Source organism: Leishmania panamensis (genome assembly GCF_000755165.1).
Source record: "Leishmania panamensis strain MHOM/PA/94/PSC-1 chromosome 23 sequence".
NCBI lineage: Eukaryota > Euglenozoa > Kinetoplastea > Trypanosomatida > Trypanosomatidae > Leishmania > Leishmania panamensis.
This window is the reverse complement of record NC_025869.1, coordinates 453,149-471,126: the sequence shown is the minus strand read 5'-3', so window position 1 is coordinate 471,126 and position 17,978 is coordinate 453,149. Positions and strand designations below refer to the sequence as shown.

General features: G+C 55.5%; 3 protein-coding genes across 3 annotated transcripts, besides 2 other annotated features; all 3 read left to right on the top strand.

The window, feature by feature from the left end:
- Window positions 1-2,768: 2,768 nt before the first annotated feature.
- On the top strand, window positions 2,769-3,071 carry LPMP_231150 (hypothetical protein; the record flags this gene model as incomplete). Its single annotated transcript, XM_010700970.1, has 1 exon — window positions 2,769-3,071. The coding sequence occupies one exon, from the start codon at window positions 2,769-2,771 to the stop codon at window positions 3,069-3,071; it is 303 nt and encodes a 100-aa protein (XP_010699272.1).
- A 2,169-nt stretch (window positions 3,072-5,240) lies between these two features.
- Window positions 5,241-5,804: a repeat region.
- Window positions 5,805-8,721: 2,917 nt separating this feature from the next.
- On the top strand, window positions 8,722-12,024 carry LPMP_231140 (hypothetical protein; the record flags this gene model as incomplete). Its single annotated transcript, XM_010700969.1, has 1 exon — window positions 8,722-12,024. The coding sequence occupies one exon, from the start codon at window positions 8,722-8,724 to the stop codon at window positions 12,022-12,024; it is 3,303 nt and encodes a 1,100-aa protein (XP_010699271.1).
- Window positions 12,025-14,885: 2,861 nt separating this feature from the next.
- On the top strand, window positions 14,886-15,581 carry LPMP_231130 (hypothetical protein; the record flags this gene model as incomplete). Its single annotated transcript, XM_010700968.1, has 1 exon — window positions 14,886-15,581. One exon carries the CDS (start codon window positions 14,886-14,888, stop codon window positions 15,579-15,581), a length of 696 nt encoding a protein of 231 aa, XP_010699270.1.
- A 745-nt stretch (window positions 15,582-16,326) lies between these two features.
- Window positions 16,327-17,432: a repeat region.
- The last annotated feature ends 546 nt before the right edge of the window (window positions 17,433-17,978 follow it).

Below are 17,978 nucleotides of genomic sequence, written 5' to 3'. Positions count from 1 at the left end.
TGGCGCACCTAACGGGGATTGAAATATGGGGAGTGATAACGAGCATAATGGGATGGGTGATGATGCCAACCCCTGATGCGCTGCGTGCCGGCTTGTGCTTGTGGGCCGAGCCCTTCGTCGGGCCTCTTGTGCCTCGTGCGCAGACTGCGTGTATTGCTCGCGGTTCGTGTCTCTCCGCACACAGTGGCTAATGCCTGCCTGGGGTCGTTGTGATTGTACCTCATGGGCACCCCGGCTTTCCCCGACTCGACTTCCCCTCTCCGCTTCCGAGTGTGTGGTGGGTGTGGGGTTGGGCGCATAATGGACATTGTCGGTGGATGTGTGACGACTGCCGCTACACAGCTGTGACCACGCCGAGTCCTGTGTGTGTATGCTTAGATCACCGGTGCTAGCAGCTCTCTTGCTGCCTCTGCGTGGACTCTCTTTGTTTCTTGTGTCTTTTCTGTTCGGGTGCCTCTACGCATGCGCATACCCCCTCCCTGCCTTTTTCCGCCCCTTCTGCACGTGGGCAGGAGGCATGCGTGATCCTGTACGGTTTCCTGCCGCGCCTCTCCTATGTTCGTTTTGTTTTCGAGGGTTGCTCGTACTGATTCTCTTTCCTTGGTAGCCGTCGGGCTCTTTACTTCTTCGATGTGGTTCTCTTCGTGTGTTCATCTGCGCTCTCGCTCGACTCTTTCTTTGGGAGTTTTCTACCTTTTTGGCTAAACTGCTTGAAGGAACGCAATGTTATTTGGGACAAACTGTGTGAGAGAGCGGGAGGGAGCGAGAGAGGAGCGGAAGTGGGCGGTGGCGATGAAGTCGCTGCGTGTCGCCACTGTGTGCATACCTTTCGAGGATCATTTTCGCATGCGAGTAAGCCGAGCCGAACGGAAGCGAATTGGTATGGAATGTGAGCTGAGCCACGGATGTGGTGGAGGCGAGTGGAAAGGAGATGAAGAAATACGTAATGGGGATGGCATATCATAGAGGAAAGGAGCGCCACTGTTTTTTTTTTCTTAGAGCGCTGCTGCGGACACTAGGGAGATGCACCCACACACACATCCACGCCCACGCCCACGCCCACCTACCCACACACGGACATGCACATGCGTGAACGTGCTGTGGCTCTGCAACAGGAATGAGTCTGACACACGGCTGCACGCGCTCAAGCAGAAGGGGAGTCGAGGCTTGGGTTGCTGTCTTTTTCTTTTGCTCTTCTTTCTTCACCTTTCGTTTCTGTGGCTGTTTAGCGTGATGGGCTATCGCTCATCTCTCTCTTTTGCTTGCTTGTTTTGTTTTGCTTGTGCGTTCCATCTCGGTTCTTTTCGCCGCTGTTCGAGGAGTTTTGTACGGTCCTCCGCTGTTTGTTTGTTCCTCCCCTCCCCCCTCTCCTTTCCCTGGCCGTTTGCTGCCGGGATCGATATTGACGGCCACACGCTCGTTCGCCCAGTTATGCATTGCTCAAATATGCTCATTCAAATACAAGAGTAAACTCACACGAAAACAGGCAAATAATCTCCAATCAGAGCAGTGAAAGGGGGGTGTCTTTTGCTTCTTCTATTTTTCTTTTTCTTTTTTTTCTTCCCTTCCCTCGACCCTTCCCCCGCTTGCCTGTGCGTTATGCACCTCCCTCCAACATATTGGACAAGCACACGTGCATGCACACGCACACACACGTACTCACAGATCCAAAGGCACCTGCACAGTTTTAGGGACTGGTGAAGAGAAAAGCATAGTAGCGCAGCGCTCTCGTTCGTGCTGGTCCCTCGCTCTCGCCCCCCTTTTTATTGTTTACTGAGTCTGCATGCGCTTGTGGAGGTTGATCTCGCACCACGCCATCGATGAGGAAAGGGCGAGATAAAAACAACCCATCAGGTAACTTTCATGATATCAGCCTCTCTCTGCCTGTCTCTGTCTATCTCTCCGCGTCTGTGTCTGTGTCTGTGTGTGTGTGTGTGTTGTGCTATGGGGGTCTGCATGCGAAGCTGTGTGGCACTAACACCCCTCGCTTTGAAGGTACCTCTAGAAAAAAATTGCTATAGTGAATCACGTTAAACAGCGAACTTAGGAAGGCGGAAAGGTTTTATACATGTCGCAAGGTGAGCTCTAATGCCGTACCCCCTGCGCTACCCAACCTTCTCCCTCTCCGCCGCCACGCAGAGAGAGCAGCTGTTTTACCCAAAGAAAAAGAGCACACTCGCACGAGAACTGAGGCGCGACAATCAACATACACGTGCGTTTCAATGGAAAGTGAACGTTCGCTGATCACTTCGACAGGGGTGACGCTTCCGAGATCATTCGTGAAAGGATGGTGATGGGAGTTGCTGGGAAGGAGAATGGAGAACGAGAGAGCCTACTTGTGTGTAGCCATCTCTGAGTGTGTGTCGTCTGTCTCCCCGTCGCCCGCCACCTTCACTTACGTTTTTCTCCCTTTCTCTGTGAATTGCTAACCCGCTTGCTGGTGTTGCGCATCGTTGCTACCCCTCCCCCCGTCCATCTTGTACACCTGCTTCTCACCATCTCTCTTTTTGCGGATCATCCTCTTTCATGTTCGCTGCGCAGTTTGGTGCACATTCATCTGTCCTCCTTTTACCCCATTAAAGCCCACTCGCCCACACCCATTCATACACACTAAAACGTGAAGTGGCGCATTTTTCCCCTTTCCCCGCAATTCCTCGGCAAGCCAATACGCAGTCTTCGATCCAGCTACCTTGAAGGGAATAGCCATCCTTAGCCCCCAGGCACATACATACACACACAACCAACAACAAAGACTCATTATCTTCATCATGGGTTCTTCCTGCGGCAAGACTCAGACGGCCGCCAAGGAGGAGGCGCACGGGGAGCAGGAAAACTTCCAGAAGGAGGGCGAGCAGGTCGTCAACAATGGCAATGTAGAGGTGGAGTCGCAGTGCCAGCAGCCGGAGAAAGACGCCGGTGAAAAGTGTGTCGAGGAAGATAAGGTGCAGAAGGAGGAGGATAAGTTCGAGAAAGACTCTCAGGACAAGTCGGATGATATGAAGAAACAGGCGGACGCAAATGGGGATGAGCTGGAGAAGAAGGCTTTGGAGGAGGAGGCAGAGGCTAGCTGATGCTGAACAAGAAATTAGCGGCAGTAGCTGAGCGCTGCACAGGACAGCTCCCTGTATTCTCGTGTGCATCGCTCTTTTTTTTCCCTTTCTTTCATTTCTATTCTGCACTTGCATATTTGGGGTGCGACGATCATTACGCGTGTGTGCAGAATATGCCACGTCTGGTCTTTCTCGTGCTCGCATTTGCCTTTTTTTGTTTGTTTGTTTGTCTGGGCCCGTGCCGCAGCGGCCAAAACACGCACCTTCCCCCTTCTATACCATCCCAGTGCGCGCTCGTGCACTCACCCCCCTCCCTCTCTCTCTCCCCATAAAGATAACGTTGTCTTCCCTGGCATGTTTCTCTCCCTCCCTTTCTTTTCTCTTTACGGTTTCACTTGTTTCTCCCCTTTCTTTGGCTTGTAGTAGCTCAGCGTGGCCTGTGTTTCTTCAGCTTTACCCCCTTTTTCCTCCTCTTTCTCATGTTTATTTCCCCTTTCATTATGGTACGCCAGCGCGTTTTTCTCCTCACCTTTTCCCCCGGCTTTTCTGCCCAGCAGTCTCTCTTCTCCCTCTCCCCTCTCTTGTATCTTCTCTCTCTCCTGTTTATTGTCTTGTTTCTCCGCGCACATCATACACGCTTCTCTCTATGTCTGTGCACGTACGTGCGCTGGGGAAGGGCTAAGAGAATAGGCGGTAGGAGCTTGACGATGTTTTGACTCTCTCCGCGAATGCCTTGGCTACCCCTCTCCCACATATACCTCACCCACAGACACGCACAGACTCACGCTAGAGGATATGGCGCAGGCGCACGTACACACACACGCACATGTATATTCGAGAAAGAGGGAGAAAAGAATCACAAAGTCCAAAAAGGAAAACAGAGCGGGTCTTCATCTTCCCCACCCCTTTTATTTCCTCCACGTTATTTCTCCCCTGCCCCAACCACCTTCTACCGTTTCCCGAATCTCCTTCCTCCATGTCTATGCATATATGTATATGAGTTCCTCCTGCCCACCCTCCTTCACCCTCGTGTTCGTTGGCAGCGCCTCTTCAAATCTGTACCTGCCCGCTCATGTCCGTGTGCGTGGCTCTCCGTCACCCCCGAATATGCAGAACGCAGAGCAGCAAGAGGACAAGCAAAGCAAGACAGGACAGGAAAATCGTGCAGCCCCAACCACACCCTTATACAAACATGGTCGCTCCTTTTTCGATCCCTACCATCTGCCCTTTGCACGAAGAAAGCACACCGCGCCCCACTCCCTTCTACCGTTACACATACCCATGAACACTGCTATAGAGAACGAGAAAGCTTCCACGAAGAATGGGGCGTGCGTTTGTTGTTGTGGGTTCGCGGTCCTTTCTTCCTCTACTACATCCTCTCCACCGTGTCATCAACTTCCTGGAACTTTTCTCTTCCTCTGCAACACGTCTCCTACGGTGCGACTACTGCCCATCATATCCGGAGTAGAAAAAGTTGGCACGAGTTAGGAAATCAAGAGCGAGAGAGAGAGTGTGTGTGTATGTGTGTTTTTCTCTTGTGTTTTTCGACTTTCGGCTCTTCCTCTCCAATACCCCATCACACGATACCTCTCGATTTGTTTCCTTTGAATGGTAGTGGCAGTGGCGGTGGCGGTGCCGGTGCCTCCTCACTTTCCTTTATTTGTTTGTTTCATTTTTCCTTTTCCTGGCATCTTTTTTGTTTGTTGTTTGTTCTGGCGGGGTATTTCACGTAGAGCGATGCTTCCGCGTTCCCTGGTTCTCTCTCTGTATACAGCACTCAATGCACATGTAGCCGCCACGCGCACCTACCGCATATGTGACTTCCCCTCTTTCCGCCACTTGATATGTGTGTGCGTGCATGCGTACGTCGACTACTTTCTCTTTGCTTCTCTTCCTTCGGCTCAGTGCGGAGGTTGTTCTTGTTGGTCCCCTCAGCACCGCCGTCTCTTGTTTTCTGTTTCCAGACCTTTTCCCTTTCTTTTCGATTTGAACTCGCGTCCCTCTCGCCTTTACACATCCCTCTTCTTCCTCCTCCTCCCCCCGACACCCTCCATCTTTTATAGTCGGATGTTTCTCGCCTGACCGCAGTCTCCGCCTTCAAAGTGGACGGACACACCCATTCCACTTTCTCCCACGCTGACACGCGTCTCTCTCTGCCATCGCCTTTTTCTTCGTACACTTCATTGTGTTCGTCTCTCTCATGACGGCGGGGGAGACCTCCGCGTGGTACCAGGGTCCAGTCCCCGCGGTGTGTGTGTGTGTGGGGAGAAGCCATGCAGCTCCCCCATCCCTGCCGATGCCGGGCCAGTTCTGGTGGTGACAGGGTCACGTGCCTGCGGCGCAGGGGGCCCAGAGCGCCTCGTCGCTACTGATGCCGGTGGCCATGTCCTGGGCGGCGTTGCGTCTGGGCGACCCGCGGCAGTGCACACGCTTGTGCCACCCATGTGCCAGGCATGGCGTCGGCGTGGCCCGAGCGCGCCTCACCCGGCCCTCGCTGCCTGCTGGTGGGGAGCCTGCGCCACCCCGAGGGATGCGCCGGGTGGGGGCCGGCATGACGGTGGCGGCGGCGAGGCGACCTGGGGAGCGGTGGGCAGGGCTTGGGGCAGAGGCCGTGCTGGGATGCCTGGGTCGGCGCACTGCTGCAACGCGTGTCAGCGGCTGCTTCCCCCACGCGGTGGGTCTGTGATGGGCCGGCGTGGCGTGGCGTTTAAGTGATGTGGCATAGCAGAGAATGGACACGTTGGGGGGAAGAAAAGGCTAACCGCGTCTGGGCATACCCACTGCCCGCCACCCACTAAACGTGCACTTTTCTCCCGACGCGCATGACACGGCATCTGCACCTGTGCTACTGGCTGTGTGAGGAACATCCTTCTTGTATGCGCTGCCGCTGGTGGTGGGAGAGAGGAGCAAGACTCCGCGTAGAGGAGCACGTCGGCGCAACATGGTGTCCTGCAAAGAGGAACGATATGAAAAGCGCCAGTTATTCTGTGAGTCCGAATCTACTGGGAACAAAGATAGAGAAAAAAAGAGGAGATACCTTCAACGATAAAATAGACAGCGGAGCACATGAGCATAACTGGAGCGGAGGCGTGGTATGGACGAAAATGAGAGGGAAAGGGCGAGGCGGTCAAAAAAGAGGTGCTGGGGAAGTGGTGGGACGCAAGAGCTTCCAGCGGAGGAAGCGAGCACGAGGAATACGGTGCACTGTTGTCAAGCGGCGAAGCAGAAGTAATCCTCTGCCTTGGTGAGCGTATGTGCGCACGTGGGATCGCACTTGTACGCTTCTCGTTCCCTCTCTCTGCATCGTTTCCCCCCCCCCCCTTCTCACGCTCCGGCTCACTTTGTTCATTGCTCACCGATGGTGTTCGGCGCGGCGGCCCCTGCCTCACACACCATCTTCTGGGGCCGCAGTCCCCATACTGCACGCCTCCTCCTTACTGGTACTTTCTACAGTAGGTTCTGCTCACAGCTTGCCCCATTGCACCTGCCTTAGGCGCTCTTCAAAATTCCCATCACTACCCCCTTCGCTGGTGTTTTTGTTTTTCTTGTTCATGTCACCTACGCTGATATATACCTGCCTTCCCTTTCTCTCCATATCCTCGTGGGTTCTCATTCTCTCTACCACACACCTCTCTGAGTGAAAACAACGAATAAAAAGGTCACGCGTAGCATAGTAGTCAGGAGCTCCTTTTATTTCTCCTTTCCTGTTTGTTTGTTTTGTTTTCCCCTTTTCCCTTCCGGTTGTCGTATTTTGCCCCCTTCTCCTTCTCCCCCTCCCCCATTCCCCAATTTCCACCTCTGCCCCTCCCTCTCTCTCTCTCCGTCACTCTTCCCATCTTACTCTGCACACTGAATCTGCCGTGGCGCTTCGTCTCCTTTTTGGCTGGTTCTCTGGGCACTCGCTGTCTTTCTCTCGCCTCCCCATTTTCTCCTACGAGTGGGTGTGCGTGTGCGTTTGTTTGTCAGGTGTGCACCCTCGTGCTTGCCTCTCTGACAGCGACTTTTCAGCTCGGTAAGGTGCAGCACGCTTGCTAAATTGGGATTGCTTTAGCCGAGGACAGTGAGAAGGTCACTTGGAGACGCAGCATTTTCCTCGCGTTGCTCGCTCACACTCTGCGCCCCCGTGGACGTTGTTTCCATCGTTCGGCACAGTCACGATCTTCCTCCAGCAACATCAACTACCGTGCACTTACACACATACACAAGCGCAAGGCGGTGATCGAAAGAGACACAAGTGGCGGCCACCGGCAGCGCAGCCCGGGTTTTGCATTGGTAATATTAGCAGCGACAGAAGCAAAGCGGAAAGGCTCTGCAAGTACCATCACGGTGCGCGCGCCATCGAAATCATTGAAAAAGGGAAGCAGCAGCAGCCGAAAAAAAAAGGAAAGGGTCTCCTACAGCGGCTGTGCGCTTTCTGCGCCTTATCTTCACTCTACGCTAGAACGCTCTGCTCCCTCCAGCTTTCACTCTCGCTGTTTGATTACCTCACCCCAATCAACCAGCTAGCCACTCGCGTTCCCACTTCACCACTGCCTCATCTCCCTTTTTTGTTTTCGTTTGTTCCTGTTGTCGGCGGGTCGTGCGATACACAGGCAGGAGTAGCACGAACAACAGAAAAGGAAGCGAGAGTGAGGAAGCAAAGCTGAAGCTTTTTCATCAAGTCACACGTGCGCCTTCGCACCAGTGACGCAGTGTCAATACCTTCAGCAACCTCTACGTGACGCTACGGAGAAAAGGAACATACACACACACGAGGAAAAGCAGCAGGTGTACAGTTTTATCAGCGTGAGCCCCTCTTTTCTCTCTATCTTAGTGCGTGCGTGTGTGTGTGGCTCTGCGAAGCGGATTGATCCGAGGAAAGGTGAGTTGACGTCTGTTCCCTTCCCCTCCCCCTCTGTCTCTCCCTCTTTCGCATTCGCCGGACGTTGTCGTGCGCCTGCAAAGCGAAAAACACGAAAAGAAAGAGGCGAACAAAGAGGACGCCGAAAAGGCAAAAAGAAAGGGAAGGTGAGAAGGGCAGAGCAGCAGACAAGCGCACTCCAGCGCACGAGGGGAGGACGAGTTGCAATACAGCCGAAGGGGATAGTCTTTTCATTGCGCTGTCGTGCGGAGGCTTCTATTTGATTTCCTAGCGACATCTCTCGCGCGCTCTCTCTCTCTCTCTCTGTGCGTGTGGAAGCGCTTCTTCTTTTAACCAACGTGGCTCTTCTCTCTTCATTTTTGTGCATCCGTTGCCGGTTTCAGGCATTTGTCCTTTTTGCTTGTGTGTGTGTGTGTGTGTGTGTGTGAGGGGTGCGTCCGTGTGTGTTGGCCTTTCGTCATTTGCCGCCTTTCTCACGCTATCACCCCTCCTTTCTTCACCTGCTCGTTCCTCTCCCAGGTCTCTTTTTCTCTCTGATCCCCCCCCTCGCCCCTTGCCATATCTCGCTTGCCTGACACGCTTGTCAGCGTCTGTCTGTCTCTGTCTCTCTTCTCTCTCTCTCTTGCTTTGCGTCTGTGCCTGTGTGTGGTCTTTTCCTATCTGAGAAGCACGGTCGAGGTGAGGGCTCGTCAGCGTGCGTTTTTTCGACCCAATAAAGGCGGAGGGGAGCCACAGAGGAATTTACCATCGAAGCCAGTCCCACGTGGGTGGTTAGCCTGAACCATCTTATCGTCTATTGTACCCATCGCTATGGTTGGGAGCATGATTGCCCCACCGACAACCTTCGCTGAGGCGGGCGTACCACTCCACACTAGGCTGCTCAGGGCCGTGGAGTCTGATGGGCAGGCTATTGCGCCGACGCCGCTGCTCATTCGGGTGCTGCGGCGAACAGCGTCTGACTTTGCCGATGTTATCGTTGACGGCCGCTGCGCAACGGGCACTCATCAGGTGGGCAGTGCCGCTGCCGTTTGGGTCCACAACGAGAAGGTTAGAGCTAACGCCTCGTCAGCAGCGGGGCTCTCTTCAACATTGCCACAGCAGAGGACAAAGGGGAGCAGTCCCTCATCTCGGGGCACCACAGACGCGGACGGCAGCTGTGCGATGCCGCTGTACCGCACCGAGGCGGCGCTCAGCGAGTGCCGCTCACTTCTTGTTCTGTACACACTGCACTGCCTCCTAAGTGCTACTCAGGAACCGAATTTGGACGCTGGCGGCGGCAGCAATGCTCATGTCCGCGCGGATGCGGATGGTCGTGTGCAGGAGGTGCCACTCGCCGCGCGTAACTGGGCACCGGAAGTGTCCATCATCGTTGCCGAGACCGAGACGAGTGCGGTGGAGCTGCACCGCATGTGCACCTCTCTCGGAGAAGCCTGCGGGCTGCGTTTGAATACTGTGCTGCAGAATGGTAACGAGCCCCCCGCATCCCTCGTGCTGTCGCCTGCTATATCGACAGAGAAGAACGCGGCGAATCCTGAGGTCAGCGCAGCACCAGCTGTTGAGAGCGAAGCTGATAATGATGAAGACAGCGGCGGTAGAAGCAGCAGCGCCAAGAAAACGACTTCAGCGGGTGAGTGGCCGTACTTAGCTTCCATCATTGTAACAACTGCGCACGGGTTTCTGAGCTGGAACTTAAGTGCGCTGCTGAACGCTGGCGTGGACGTCGCTGTTGCCGGCAGTGGTGCAGCCATGGCGGATGTCGATTCGGCGAAGGACGCGGTCAACACGGGTGCTACAGCGGCCGCTGCGGCTTCTTCGAGTCCTCACATGCGGCGCGTGCACCCCCACATTGTATCGATTGTGGTGGAGGAGATGGGAGGGGCGAGTGTGACCTCTCCGATGGGGGCCGATAAGGCAGTGCAACAGTGGCGCGAGGTATACCACACCCTGTACGCGGCGGTGCTGCGGCAGAACTCGCGCTACGCTTCAACGGCGCACCTGCACGCTCACTATATGTGGGTCTGCCGCGGACCCGTCTCTCGCCTGCCTGCGACGCTACGGCAGTGCTTCAGCCGGCGCAGTCGGCGGTACTACCAAATCCAGCCCTCAACGTACATTAGTCCCTTGACCGTTTCCCTCATGCCGCACCCGCACGAGGGGCTTAGCTCGCCAGCTGAGTCGCTTGGCATACGCCTCGTATTGTCGCAGAGTCAGCTCGACAAGGAGGCGCAGCTGCGTCGCATCGTGACGGACCGAAGCGGTCTCTTTCACCGTGTGCTGCTGCTCACGCACAACAAGGAGGTTTCCCAGCTCAGTGCGCTGATCACCAGCTGGGGCGTGTCAAAGGAGGCGCCCACCGCATCCACGGTGTCGGCCTCCTCCTCCAACAGTGTTGTGTTCACCCGACGCATGGACAGCTTAGGCGCTCAGCAGCAGTGCCACACAGCATACCTGCAGAGCTGCGAGGCGGCGGAGCAGGTCTTGCCAACCGCGGCGTCGTCGTCGCCACCACCATACTCCTCCCCTGTCGTCGTCACTCTCGTTGCGTGGGACGCGCTAACGTCACTCGACATAATGGACGTGGACGTTATTATCCAGTATTACCCTCCTCAGAAGTCGCTGACAGACCAGGAGTGGGCGGAGTTTATCCAGGTCCTGCACACCACTGTCGACGGGGAGCGCGAGATCGAGCTTTCGCTGCGGCAAAACCGCAACAACAAGGAAGAGACCATTCAGGAGAAGCTTCAGCAGCTGCGGGAGTACACTACTACGAGAGCAGCGGAGAGATCTGAGCCACCGCAGCGTCCGCTGCCGGTGCTTGTGACCCTGATGTTGGCAGCGGACTTTACCCTCTCTGCTTACTTTCTTCACCAATACATGTACAGCGGTGCGACCGGCACCCTGACCCGCGCCGCCACGGCTACGTCGCTCGCGTCCACCGGCCCGGCTCCTGGCCGCCCGGGTGTGCAGGAGCCCGTTGAGTATCCGGTTCCGGTGCTAGACATCTCTCCCAAGCATCCATACTTTATTCCACTAGTTTGCGGTCACACCGGTGACGTCGAGTGGCCAGCAACGGCACCTGGTTCACCGCCGCGACCGCGCGCCGTCACGGCTGGTGTCAGCGGCACTGAAGCAGGCCTTGTGTCAACGCTCACGTCAGGCGAGGTGATTACAGTGAAGAGAGTCCTGGTGGCGAAGTTGCAGAAGGAGCAACGGCGGCTCAACTCCTTCGCCAACTTATCGGGCACGGGTTCTGAGACTAACAGCATGGGCTTCTCAGGGAATATCTCTGTTGCTGCCACCCCGTCATCGGCGCAGCTCTTGGCGCAGGGTAGCGTTACCGTAGCTGGCACCGCTACCAGTGGGGGGAGCGCCAGACTCAACTCCACCGGCAGCAGCGGCACTACCGCTGGAAGTCGAAGAGTCAGCAGCGCTGAGCGCAACTCCTTCACAAAGTTGGTAAGAAATGCTGGAGTAGCTGCGATAAACTACGCAGCCAGCCCCACCACCGGCGCCAGCGACGTGCGAGCAAATAGCCGCGCAGGCAACAGTGCGAGCACTGGTGCGGTGGGCGGTGGTGGCGGCAACAAGAATAACAACCAGCGTCAGCATCAACAGGGTGGGGGCGGTGGTGGCAAGGAGCTCCCTTTATCCGCTCCAAGTAGCGGTGGCGGTCGCAATAGCAGTGGCAACAGAAACGCACGCTTCTCCGCACTGCAGAACAGCAGTACTGGGGACCGCAGTGGCAACAATGGGAAGGACGGCATCAATTCGAGAAGTAACGGCGGCCTGAGCAGCAGCAACGGTGGTGGTGGCGCCTCCTCCAACACCTTCGCCGCTGCTGCTGGCGTCGCCAAGACATTAGGCAGCGCAGCCGCGCCTGGAAGCGCTGGGCGGAGTGACAGTGGCAGCAAGGAGGACGGTAAGGGCAATACGATGGCACGCAGTCTGTCAACGAGCAAGTCCGCTGCCTTGGACTCTACTGCGGCTTACTCTGGGGCGAAAGGTGTTGACAGCAGTAGTGGCGGTTATGGGAAAGTTAGCGCCAACAAGCGTCGCTCCCGCAACACGCGAGCAAAAAAGAAGCAACAACAGCAGCTATCATCATTGAGTTAAGCAGTGCGTGTGTGACGGCGGTTCGGCGAGTCTGGGCTGGGTACTGTTGTTTCTGTGCTCGACTAGGCCCTTCTCTTGGCACTCGCTTCGCGCTGTGCTGCAATTTTTCTCTTTCCCTAACGATTGAGGGCGAGAGGAGGAGGAAGTGAGGGGGGGTGATGTGGGGGAGTCGTGAGCCCTTGCCTGCCTGCCTCTCTTTCTCTGTGTGCGGGTGTGTCTCTACCCGCGTGTTTGTGTTTCTGTTTGGGCCTGCGTGGAGCTCATCCGTCTCAAACATGCGTCGCTCTCTCTGTATTACCTCTCTCTGCGTCGTCTTCATTTCCTATATGGTGTCTCTTGGTGTACTTTGCCCTTTCCTCTGCACGTTTCTTTTTTCTCTTTGGTTTTGGTGCTGTTGTCTTCTCTTTTCACCTCACACTATGGCATAATCACGTTCTACCGCACGCACCCGCACGAAGCACGTACTCACTCGTGCCACCAACGTGGAAGAGAGTGTGTCCGCTTATGGGGGAGATATATATGTGTGCGTGTGTCTCGCCTGGGGCGTTCCCCCCTGTTTGTCTCTCTCCTTTTCTGTCCCTCTTAATGGTTCTCCTCTTCCATGATCTCTTCCATCTCAGCGAATGGGTGCGTATTGTGCGGGTGCGCTTGGATCTGTGTACCGACCCCAACCCCTTTTCCTTCCCTCGTCCTGTTCTCTCTTCCTCTGCCCCCTCCTCTCTTCATCGATAAGTAGTTGAATGGAAAGACACAGCCAGCCTGGTGTGCGTGCGCGTCTTTCTGTTCGTCTACGTATGCGGGTGCTCGCTCCTCGTTCTCTTCGTTTCTTTTTTTTTTTAGCTCCGTGTACTTTAATGGCGTTCACGAAGTAATATGTGAGCTGCTTTTCGGTTTCCCTTCTGTACCTCCTTGTCTCTCCGCCTGGCATTTAGGCCTCTGCCTTGCGTTCTCTCTCCCACCTCCATCTCTCTCTCTCTCTCTCTGTGCGTGTGCGTGTGTGGTCCCTCTTTCCTTTTCGTTCACGTGCTTTTTCGTTGGTGCCTGCAGTCTTCCAAGCTGCTGTTGGTTGGGGGGGGGGGACGCGGTGAATTTTTTGTGTACGTTAATTTGATCGAACCGCGGTTTTCTTATTTTTCAAGGTCGCGCGCCTCTTCCCTTCCCTTATAGGTAACGGGCCGCGATGGAGAGTATTACTGCGCTCGTGGGTGTCTGCACTTCTGATGTGCGTTTGCAGGAGTGCGTCGCCTTTAAGTGTATGTTGTGCGTGTTAACGTGTATACCCACGGCTGCTGCGTCTTCCTTTTTCGTTTTTGCCCACCTCCTCGTGCGAATAGGGGCGTTGATCACGATGGCCAACGCGTGGGTGCTGCCCTGTCAATTGGAGCCACTCGTACCTCTGCGTATGCCCCACAGTGTACGTCTGCGCCTTTGTCGGTGTTCTCCATCTTCTCTTTCTTCATCTTCTTCTTGTCCTCCTTCCCCCTCTTTCTGTTTTCGGCGCTTGTCCTCTTTCGCTTTGTGTTTGTTGGGCTGAGTTGCAAAGGTGCGCAGTTTTGTGTCCTCGTGATGGACGAGTTTTGTACACGGGCGTGTGTGTTGGTCTGCGTAGGCGTATCACTTGTGGCTGCGCTACGCCGTTGTATGTTTTCCCCCTGTTCGTCTTGTTACATGTTGATGCATCGACTGGGCTCTGCATGTGCGTATGAGGCGGAAAAAAGCAGAAGAGAGAAGAGAGAGACCTGTCTTATCCGTTAACTTCGCATCTTGTCTCCACGCATTCGCTCGCTCGCTTCTTTTCTCTTTCACTATAGGTCAGCTTGCACAGTCATGCACATCCGCGTGCACTTCTCTCCACCTTCATCCACATCCCTAAACAGCAGCAAAGAGGCAAGGCCCACCTACACGATCGATGCACAACCGTCATAGGAGAAAAAACTGCGCCGCCCGCTCTAAGTCTACACGCAAGCGGGCGTATGAATCAGCGCACCGAAGAGGATGGAGAGGGTAGGGCAGGAAAGGTGCTCATCGCTCTCTCTCTCTCCCGAATCCCATTTGCCCATTTCCTTTCCCCCGTTGAAGAGAGTAGCGAGGTGCGGTGTGAACCCCTGTTAGTAGAGAACCACCGCAAGCGGCTGACTCACATAGGGATAGGAAGGGTAGTCAAACTGTTCATGCTGTGCACCGATGCAGCTTCACCCACGGCCGTCAAAGTGACCTTGGGTCTTGCTTGTTGCACTTCTCTCATCAGGACACGTATGAACTCTCACCCACTGCACCCTCCCTTCTCCTTCCCTCATCACCGATGCGTTTTCTTTCCTTCACTCACACAATCTCCACACGCCCCCTGAAGCGCACAACCGTATACACAACCGCGTGCAAGCACACAAAAAAGATTTCCCTCGTCCTCTCTCTGCGCCACTTCGCCCCCTCCCCCCCCCTGGAGGCGCTTTATCCTTTCTCTTCCTCACTGTTCCTCTTCCCCTTTAAATCACCCGCTGCCGAAGAGACCGTCTCACTCATCTCCCCTCTCCCCCACACAAGTAGAGAGGCACACACACAAAACGTGCCCCCCGCTCCCTCCCCCCGTTTCGTTCACTGAGACTTTGAACCGCTTTCCTCACTCTTCATTGCCATCGGTTTTTTTTTTTCCGACCTGTTAGTTGTCTCCTTTCCCTCTTGTCTTCTACTTTCGTATCTTTCGCGTTGCGCTCTCTTTTTTCTCTCATTTCCCTCGCGTCTGTGCCCCTTTGGAAGCAGAGGCGTCTAGGCGCGTGCAGCGAGCGCTGGAACTTCTTCTAGCAGAGCCGAAAAGTTAGCAAAACAAGGCAGCATCACTTTCATAATCCCTCCTGTTCGAGGAAATGTTAAAGATATCACCGGCGGATGAGAAGACGGTATTAATCAAAAAGCTCAAGCATGCGTGCACGAACTACGATGCCGCGGTAAAGAAGTACCTAGCGGCCGTGAAAGGTTTGGACAGCACCATGGAGGCCCTGGCCATCTCCCTCCGTGAGCTCTCACAGGAGGAGGATAGCGAGCTCGCTCGCAACAAGGTCGACAGATTCTGCACGGCGGTGGATCGGCACATGGCCAACGCTTCTGTTGGCGCATCTGGCCACAACAAGCCACGCCCCACTTCCGATGAAGCTACCCCCAGCAGCGCTGGCTACCCCTTTGCCAACTACATGAGCGACTTGACGCGCGAGGCCACCATGATCATGGATGAGTTCAAGGAAATGCTCAAGGCAGCCGAGAAGTCAAAGTTGAAACAGGACGACCTCGTCTCCAAATACAACAAAAAGCGCCTCGAAGTCGATGAATTGGAGCTGAAGTTGGCCAAGAAGAATCAGGGCATCGATAGCAACAGCAAATTTTCCTCCAAGGTGGCCGACCGCGACGCCTTGAAGGCGCAGGTGGAGGCTGGTAAGAGGGCGTTCAGTAGCACCTACAGTGTGCTGCTTCAGAAGCGAACTGAAGTCCTCACGCGAGTCGTCGATAGTCTGCAGACGTACTCCGCCAAATACTACATAAGCCTGTCCAAAACAATGCAGGCGTGATGAGGGACGTGAGCTGCCGCCGTCGCAGCTGTGGCAATAAAATTGAGGTACGTGATTCATGATTGAAGGTGCCACTGTCGTCGCGCACCGATGCCCCTCCTTCCGAGTGTGTGCAGACGCATTTGTGGGTGCCCCACCTAACGGTGCATTACCGCCATCCATGAAGTGGACCGCACGTCCCTTAGGTACGATAGCTTGTATACGCAGTCGACCATGAGTCAAATTGACCAGGCAGGTGGTATGGGATGGGGTGGGGGCTCAGCAAAGGAGCAAAAAAAATGGAACCAAACAAGTCAATAGGGGAAAAAACGTAGGCAACGAAGCGACAGTGCCGTTTAAACTCCCATCGCTGATCGAGTCCTTTTTTTCTTGTTTTCTCCCCCCTCCCATTCGCATTTTGCCTGTGTGTGGGGCCGTTCTGGCTGACTTCGTCGTCGTTGTCTGTGTTGTTGTTGTTGCTTTTCCTCTTCCTTTTTTGTAGGTTTATGTTTTGTCATTATCAAACGTCCCAACCACGCCTCTCTCCTTCCGTTGCTTCGCTTATCGCCCTCCTTCGCTCTCCCCCCCCTCCGCGGTGCGCTCTCTTTCCTCGCTTAACGCAAACAAGCAAAGGTGCTCCGTTTCGGCTCATTATTTTCGACCTCCCCCTTCCTTTTCAGCGGAGGGAGGACAGTCACAGCCATCGACCAGCGCCGACGCACAGGTCAAACATGAGCGGTTTCCGTTTGCGCTCAGCGCGCCCTTCCACCACGGAGGAGTGGACAACTCGACACATTACAGCCGCAGCTCACTCATATCTCTGCTGCGCCGCAGCTAAATTCGGGTCGTGTAGGGCAGGCTGTCTGACACCGACTCCGGCCATGCGTCTAGCGGGCTCTTCTCATTCTTCCTCGGCCCTTCCGCTCATACGTGCTGCGCAATCGGCACCAGGCGGACTCAGGTGGGTTGCATGCCTTGATCTCAGTGGACTGCGTCCGGTGTCCTGCTCTTGGGCAGAGGGGTGGGGTGGCCTGGACGCGTGCCGGATGGGCCCAAGGAGGAAGTCGACCGGGTGCAGGTCAGGGCCCTGGGAGACCCGGCACCCGGCCTGCAGCCCATGCTTCGCCCTGAGTCGCTTCACGCGGCTGCATTCCGTAATACGGCGCGGTGGCTCTCCACGGTGGAGGCTGGGAGGACTCGATGGCGCGATTCGGGGTGCTCTCGTTCTGCCTCCGGGATGTGTGCTGCCACATCAGCCCACCCGGTGTGGGGCTGGAGATGCCGCGCATGCTGCACATACGCACTTTGGGGTGCATTGGTGTGGATCTTCTCTTGCCTTGTTTGTCCATCACTCTTGCTCCTCTGACCTCTCGATACTTTTGTTTGGACGCGACACACCATGCCAGCTCTGCGAGACAGCGCGTGCACACAGTGCTCACACCTTTGCATCATGGGGCCTGCTTCAGGACAACCCTGCTGCTGAGGGGGGGACCCGCTGTCTTCATCCGTCATTTTCGCTGATGTCACGGAGGGGGCGCATCTGGATGGCGTGCCCGCATGTGCCTCGACAGGTGGGATGTTGCAGTGAGCCCGTGACCGCAGGGGGCACGCCACCCTCTCCTGAATCCGCGCGTCTTTGACAGGAGGATGCGTATTCGTGTTGAACCATCGGCAGCGATTCGTGGTGAGCTGCTGCGGGATCATATCATGACCGCAAGTACCTTCGGCAGAGCGCCAGCTCAGACCTTTCTGCCGACACCGCAAGTCTGCACAGCCGTCTACCTGAAGGCAGGCTGCTGGGCCTCCCCGCGCTAAGAGGGGGGGGGGGCGGTGCTGGACCCTGGGATGCCATGCGCGGTGAGGCGGCCGGGGGTCATCAGGATCCATACACAAGGGCAATCCCCCCAAAGTAGAGCAAATCAGTGAGAAGGCGCTATCGAGCACGCCTGGGCTGCACTGGTAATATAGCCGTCTATTGAGCAGTAAGGCAGAAGAAAAAGGAGCTTAATGGCGCAGCTTATCGATTCAGTGAAATGGGTGAGAGCGGTGTGGTAGGCTATATCTGAATTGTGCTTTTCGCGCTTTATTCAATCGGTAGATTCCGCTTGTTTTGCCCGTCCTCCTCGTGGATCCCGCCACTGTGCACTGGGTGCTGGAGGAGGTAAAGCTTGGAGCATCTACGCACCCCCGCCACAGACACTTCACTGGACGTGGACGATTTCTTTCTGTTCGCGACGTGTCACGTCATGGGTCTGCTGGTTTATTACTGTCTGTAGGTGTGGTCTCTCTTAGCCAGTGCTGATGCGACATGCGAGTATCATGTGCGCATGTCCGTAGCGGTGCGCGCATTTGTGTGTGTGTGTGTTCACCTCATTGGCGTTTGTGCGCTTCTTTCTTGTACCTTTTCTGTCTATTCCT